This window comes from Pteropus alecto, unplaced genomic scaffold, assembly GCF_000325575.1.
Source record: "Pteropus alecto unplaced genomic scaffold, ASM32557v1 scaffold75, whole genome shotgun sequence".
NCBI classification, from domain to species: domain Eukaryota; kingdom Metazoa; phylum Chordata; class Mammalia; order Chiroptera; family Pteropodidae; genus Pteropus; species Pteropus alecto.
Window position 1 is genome coordinate 21,945,602 of NW_006440638.1, and position 7,864 is coordinate 21,953,465.

At 35.3% G+C, this 7,864-nt stretch overlaps 1 protein-coding gene across 9 annotated transcripts in view; it reads right to left on the reverse strand.

Annotated features, from left to right (window-relative positions):
• CCDC66 (coiled-coil domain containing 66) overlaps positions 1-6,023 on the reverse strand; it is a 55,956-nt gene extending 49,933 nt beyond the window's left edge. For 4 of the 9 annotated variants that reach the window (XM_015593703.2, XM_015593697.2, XM_015593695.2 and 1 more), the window contains exons 1-3: positions 5,915-6,023; positions 4,224-4,288; positions 3,548-3,573 (exon numbers count right to left, since the gene is read on the reverse strand). In XM_015593703.2, coding sequence (XP_015449189.1) covers positions 3,548-3,573; positions 4,224-4,288; positions 5,915-5,925 — 102 coding nt within the window. In that variant the 5' untranslated portion in view covers positions 5,926-6,023. Of the gene's footprint in view, positions 1-3,547; positions 3,574-4,223; positions 4,289-4,526; positions 4,610-5,914 lie in introns of all 9 variants that reach the window. The other 5 variants (XM_015593701.2, XM_015593699.2, XM_015593702.2 and 2 more) reach the window with 5 other exon arrangements.
• Positions 6,024-7,864: the final 1,841 nt, after the last annotated feature.

Genomic DNA, 7,864 nt, shown 5'->3' on the forward strand with positions numbered 1-7,864 from the left:
CCGAATTGCCACAGCTATCCTGAGAAAAAAGAACGAGGCTAGAGGCATCACTCTACCGAACTTCAAATTATACTTCAAAGTGACAGTAATCAAAATGGCCTGGTATTGGCAGAAAACCAGACACACGGACCAGAGGAACAGAATCGAGAGTCCAGAAGTAAACCCATATTTATATGGGTAAATAATTTTTGACAAAAAAACAAAAACATACAGTGGAGAAAGGAAAGCCTCTTCAATAAATGGTGCTATGAAAACTGGAAGACCACCTGCAAAAGAATGAATCTAGACTGTTGTCTATAATCACACACCAAAATTAACTCAAAATGGACTAAGGACCTGAATATAAGTCCTGAAACAATAAAATGCATAGAGGAAAAGATAGGAAAAGAGACAACCATCCGAATGGGAAAACATAGTTGCAAGCAGCGCCTCTGATAAGGCTCTAATATCCAAAATATACAAAGAACTTATACGACTCAACAACAACAACAAAAAAAACAAATAATCCAATCAAAAAATGGGCAGAGGAGCTTAACAGACACTTCTCCCTAGAGGACATGCAAATGATCAACAAATATTTGAAAAGATGCTCAACATCACTAGCTATTAGGGAAATGCAAATCAAAACCACAATGAGATACCATCTCACACCTGTTAGAATAGCTATAATCAACAAGATAAGTAATAACAAATGGTGGAGAGGATGCGGAGGAAAAGGAACCCTCATACACTGCTGGTGGGACTGAAAATTGGTACAGCCACTATGAAAAACAGTATGGAGTTTCCTCGAAAAACTAAGAATTGATCTAGCATATGATCCAGCAATCTCTCTACTAGGTATTTACCCCAAAGACTTGAAAATTCATATCCAAAGAGATATTTGCACACCGATGTTCATAGCAGTATTATTAACAGTGGCCATGACATGGAAGCAACCGAAGTGTCCTATGATAGATGACTGTCTAAAGAAGCTGTGGTACATATACACAATGGAATATTACTCAGCCATAAGAAGAGATGAAATACTGCTGCTTGCAACAACATGGATGGACCTTGGAATAATCATACTAAGTGAAATAAGCCAGACAGAAAAAACTGAAAATCACATAATAACACTTTTTTGTGGGATATAAACCTAAAAGCAACAAATGAACAGTACAAACAGATTCATGGACAATGGACTAGTGGTTACCAGAGGAGAGGGGGGAGGTACACAAGGAAAAAAAAATCAAATCATTTCTTCAATTAATCAATTAATTAATTAAAAAATCAATTAATTAAAAAAAGAGAGAGAGACAAAGAAAGACCCAAGAATTCCACTTCTGAGTATTTATCTGAAGAAATCCAAAACACTAATTCAAAAAGACATGTATCATCTGTATGTTCACTGCAGCGTTATTTACCATAGCTAAGATATGAAAGCAATGTAAGTGTCTTTCAATAGATGAATGGATAAAGGTGTACATACATACAGTGCCATGTTATTCAGCCATAAAAAAGAATGAAATCTTGCCATCTGTAACCACATGGATGGACCTAGAGGGTATTATGCTGAGTGAAATAAGTCAGACAGAGAAAGACAAACACCACGATTTCACTTATATGTGGAATCTAAAATACAATATATAAACAAACAAAGAAAACAGAAACAAACTCATAGATACAGAGAACACTTTGATGGTTGCCAGATGGAGGGATTGAGGGATGGGTGAATGGGGGTAAGAGATTAAGAGGTACAAACTGGTAGTTAATAAAATAGTCATGAGGATGTAAAATATAGCATATGGTACATAGTCAATAATATTAAAATAACTATTTATGGTGTCAGACGGGTACTAGATTTATCAGGGTGATCACTTAGTAAATTATATAAATGTCTAATAGCTATGTTATACATCTGAAACTGATGTTATATTGCATGTTATATTTTTATATTGCATAGTTATATTGCATAACTATAATTGTAAAATAAAAAATTATATCAAAATTGTATATATTTAAGATGTACAACTTGATGATTTATGTATACACTGTGAAATAATCACCACAAACTAATTAACATATCATATCACAGTTATCATTCATCACTATTTTAGAGTCCCAAAAGCAAGAGATAAATCCAAACAATTTGCTTTAAGACAGTAAACTGAGACACATTAATTACTCTGGAAAAAAGGAATCTTAGAATATCCCTAGACCACTGACAGAATTTTGTAATGATTCTACCAAAAGTCTAAGACTAGTAACTTGTTTATTATAGGCATGAAAAGGTATCTCCAAATGTTCTAAATTGGTTAAAAAGACAATGAAATATCTTCACAAATGTGGTGAATACAGCAAATCCATTAAGGGCATCAATGAAAGAGAGAACATAAGAGAAAATAGAGGCCAGGGGAAGATCAAAATCAACCATTAAAAGTAGCTTTTTATCTAGGATGTTGAAAAGGGGCACTATGTTAATGCGACTCAAATAAAAGTAGTTGCAATATTTTAATAGGGTAGGGCCAGGAAAAAATATACAGTCTATATTCTGCTATTAAGGGAACACACAAGGTATATAATTATATACCATATATAGAAAGAGAGAAATAATCTTTATAGGTAGGTAACCTATGGAATTAATCTGATCATCATTGCCTGTTTTAAATGACTGATATTCTGGGTACCAAGCAACTTCTCCACCTTGATTAAACCTGGAAGAAACTGCAAAGCCATCAAGGTCTTAGAGGTGAAAAGTGCCACATCATCCACAATGGGTTTTATTCAAAGACATGCAAGAAAGACCTTAAGATGTTACAAAGATCAAGGGGAAAAGGAGCAACAGTAAGTTACAGAAGAGCGGAGTAGAAATTTCTGCTGATGTTAATTTAAAAATAGAAAAAGAAATAGAGAACAAAAAAAGTAGTGGTATCAAACTTTTTTTAAGTGGTAATGTAATATGTAGAAAAAAATACTATGGGTTCCTAATAAAAAAATAATTCAAAAGGAAAATTATTATTAAGCTCGTGTGATATCTTAAAGCAGAAAGTTAAATGTATGTAAGAATTTATGAATCGAATACATCCTTTTATGTGGGGAAATGAAATTTGAGTATTAAAAAAATATTTGTTTTAAAGTCTGAATATCTATTTTTAAAAATCTTGGGAAATGCACTTTCCAATACAGTAGCTATTAAATTTAAATTAAACATTAAATAAAATTAAAAATTCATTTCCTTGGTCATACTAGCCACATTTTTAGTGCTCAATAACCACACATGCCTAGTGACTGGCTACCATATTGGACAGCACTGATTTGAGAACATTTCTATCATGGCAAAAAGCTTTCTTAGCACTAATCTAGAGAAAAGTGTTCTAAAAGGCTTTTTCAATGAAAAAATTACGATTCCATTTCTGTGAAAGGACCAGCCTGAAAGCAAGGGAACAATAACTTCTTACCATCATTCCAAATCCCTTATAATATTTTAACAGAAATTATTTTCAAACAACTGTAAAGAAAACCACATTTTACATTTGGAAATAGATCAGGTCAAAGTTATTTGGCTTACCTTCACAGAAATTTTTGATTTACATTCTACGAAAGAAAAAAAAGTTACTAAACTATCGACCAAAAACAAAGGCAGTCACAAAAGAAAATTTTAATTAGCATTGTTTTAAGATTTTAAGTAGGAATATTAGTACCAAGAGCATTAACTTTAGGTATTGCCTGAGCATTCTTTTACAGTATAGTTCAAGTATTTCGATTTCATGTTTATTTTCCAAGGTAAAACTATGGACAGATTAGGGAAGAAGAAAATAAATGTGAATGAGAAGACAACTAAAGTAAATTCTAACACAAAAAATGCCTTAAGCAACTGTGATCTTATTATAAATTTAACTTTCTCAAACAATACATTCTTTACATGCACAAAACATAATTATGTTTCATCTGTATCACTGATTAGGCAATAAGGACATTTGTTACATGTAAATACAATGAAGAGATATTTAACACATGAAATATACTTGGAGATTAAATTTTATGAATAAATACTGACAGTGGTAAGCAGTGATGGATTGACAACTCGATAAAAAATAAATTTGAGGAAGTTAGGGAGAAATTTTTTTTTTTCAAAATACCATTTAAATATCACTCTACTACAAGCAAAAAGCCTGTTAAACTAGTATAAATTTTATGTAGGAATTTTAAAAGTTAACATTTTAGGTTTTGGTAACACAGCATACCATATGGAGACAATATTAGTTTGGTTTTTCCATCCAATAATTCAGTTTCAAGCGTTAAGCCATCTCTGCAAAATAAAAGAAAAAAAGTTGTAATTTTAAGAAAAGCAACATTTTAAACAGCCAGAAATGCTCATTTGAACCTTTAAAGTAAATCTGTTCTTTTGAATTCTTTTGAATTTATACAGGAATTTTGTAAATATTAAACCATTCTTTTAATTAAAAACATTTTTCAATCTAAGATAAAAATAAAAACTACAGGAAGAAAATTCTTGAAACTTTCTAGTAACACAAAGAATTTCTTACCTTTAATCTGAAATTTCATTTTGTTACTGGTAAGCAACAAATTAATGCAATGATCACACCATCATTTAACTTATAACTCCAGACTGAAAAAAAAATAATGCTGTTACCAAAACTCCTTACCTAAGTTAAAGGAGCAAAACATACCTATCATTTATTAGTTTCATAATGATCTCATGACTAACACATTCTATGGCATGCTAGAGCATTATTTGAAAATGAGCTATAACATTGCCACCAGGGTTATTCACTGCTTGAGTAGAGTTAGTTCTAATTTGAATATTGCAACTACTACACATTTACATTAGTGACACTTGTTACTATCACAACAACAAATCTATTTTAAACTTTGGTGGCTATATTTCATTTGTGCATGTCAAATCCAAGAGCACAAAGTAACAGCAAGTCATTGCCAATAAACTTGTAGGTGTGTTTAAGTCCCAATAAAAATTCTAAAAACAAAAATAGCAGTCAATTCACTGTTTTAGTTAAAATAGGAGAGAGGGATACAAACGTGACTTCTAAGAAACAATATTAAATCCAGTGGGCCAGATAAGAGAAAGGCCTGATTATGAACACGAAATAGGAGGGGTAGCTCAATATATTTACTAAAAACTGGAAAGAACGGGTTTTAAGAGCTCCCCTGTAGCAAGGATACGAACAGTTTCTATTTACGTTGGTGAAACTAAAAAAGACCTTGAATGAAACAGCAAATTACTTGTGTTTAGCACGGCTGCACTGTAAATTTCTCCAGGTGCAGACTGTCTTATTTTTTTATATCCCTAAATTCTAGAACAATATTTACTAAATGATGTGCAGTAATCTGAGTTTGGTGACTTTTCATTAAATATTAAATTTCCCAGTGATGAAAACCATGCAACAGTGCTTTTTATTTACTCAACCAGTAGTGAACGGAGGCCTATTTGGTGCCAGGAACTAGTAATAAAGGGATGGATTCACTGAGAAGCCGCAGTTCCTCGCACAGAGGGCGTTAAACTAATCTAGGCGCTCCGACAATCTGCAAAGACTGCAAAGACACGGTCTCAAAGAACCAGAGGCCTGCGCCACGATTTCTCCCGGGATGCCGCTAAGCTTTCTCTCTCCATCTGCCCTCACCGTTTATCTCCTCTCCTCTCCGCTTTCTCCACCCAGAGGTAAATAAGGGGATGGAAAGAAGTTCACGACAGGTTTAATTAGAGGTATGAAGTGGAAAAGCAAAGGCTGCGGGGAGGAAAGGACAACCCAGCCTCTCTGCCCCATCCATCTCAAGGAGCCCGGCACTGCCGCTTAGGGCGAGGCAGGCCTGGAAGGTTCTCCGAGAGGGACTCCCAAGGGTCTGACCCAGCCTCACCCCTATCTGCGGAGGCCCACCTTTTTTCGCCCCAGCTTACCCCAAGTTCATGGCCTGACCTCTCTCCACAGGACGCTCAAGCCCCTTGTGTACGTCTGTTGCCGCCGCCGATCAACAAACTCTATGTCAATTGGATGCAATGATGCCGGTGAACTGGGAGATCGGACCAATCAGTGCTGGGCTTACTGGTGTGCGCTCACCGGGGGCGGGGCTGCACGGATGACAGGCTTCTTTTGGCAGGCCTGGGGCTCCTGGTCCAGACACTTGAATGGTGGAAGCCTTCGTGCCTCGGGATTGTATCCCCCCCAGAGTTCACAGGGAGTCCTCAGAGAAGTGCCTCAGTTCAAGTGGAGGGGGCAATAGTAGGGAGAAACAAAAAACGTAAACATTTTCTAGGAAATTAACATTTTCTATGTTTTATATTTGGAAGAGAGGCTTATTTTAGTATAAAATAAGTGTGTGTGTGTGTGTGTGTGTGTGTGTGTGTGTTGGGGGGCGAGTTCTGGGGAGAAACACCTAGGGCGCATACAAGGATATGTCTTGTTTCTTGCCGTCACCTCACCATGAAGCCTAACACATTGTAGCTCTTTTTAAATAGCAGCAACAATCACAAGTACTCAATAAATTTAGCTCTTATGTGCCAGACATGGATCTAAGCGCCTTATGTCTATTATTTAAGTTTTACAACATTATCCTTGAGGCACAAGGAGGTTAAGCAACTTGTCGAAGGTCACTGACTATCAAGCGATTTAACCCCAGAGCCCATGTTCCAATTTAGTGTTATATGAATATAATGTATCCAACCTTCAAATCTCAAACTTCGCTTTCTCCACACAAAGCTCCCCTGGAATCCACTAGCGGGTAAATCAGGAACTCATTCTCTGAAGTCCCCAATCGCTGTCCTTTCAATCAGGATACAAATAGATTTAAGATACTGTGCCAGAGTGTGCTTCAGAGGGGCAAACGGTTTGTATCATACATCTCCATAGCCACAGCACCTGGTGCTGAGCAGTATAGACAGTAAATATTTCCCAAATGAATGAATAGCAAAAAATAAAAATGCCAACAACGTTATTAAATTTGACTGAATTATATTTTATGATGAAGATGCCCCTAGATTACAATGCGGTTACTAAAAATTCACAATTTTTTTCATCTATCTGCTCTTATCGTGATTTTTACAAATTATAGTTGTAATAAATTAGGCACACTAAATTCTCTTGGTACATTTAGTGAAAACTCAAGGAGATCTTTCAATATTGGTGGATCCACGTAAGTGGATCAATATTCACTTACGTACCTGGCCTGTGGAGGATACACTTACATAAACATTTGTTAATTTACTTGACTGAATAAATGAACAGGTACCAATGCACATTTGATCCTGTGCTGTATTTTTAAATATCTATGCATAGAAAAGAAGGCTAAACGTATTTAAAGCAATATATTAACAGGCATATTTCTGGGAAGCAGAGTTGTATGACTCTTAAATTTTTATTTTGTTTCTAACTTACTATGAAAATGTTTAAGTAAACAACAACAAAAAAACCCTGCAGAATAGTACAATAAACACCTATATATCTCCTACCTGGATTTGACAATTGTTAATGTTTTGCTACATTTGCTTTCTCTCTCATCCTCTCCCTCTCTCTCACTCTCTCTCTTCACCCCCAACCCACAGGGAACAGCCATACATCCCCCCCAACACAAACACCCCCAATCTTTTTTTCCATCACTATTTGCAAGTAAGTTGCAGGCATTGTAACACTTTACCCTTAAACATTAAAGCACGTATCCCTTAAGGATAAGACCCTAAGGATAAGATGTTCTCCTGTGTAACTACGGCACTATTATTATATCTAAAAAAGTTAGCAATTTCATAATAACATCATATGTTACGTCCCTATTTATGTTCTGTTTCTATTTAATTTTCCCTACTTGTCCTAAGAATATCTTTTCGTTTAGAAACTGAGAGCCAATCGAGGATCAC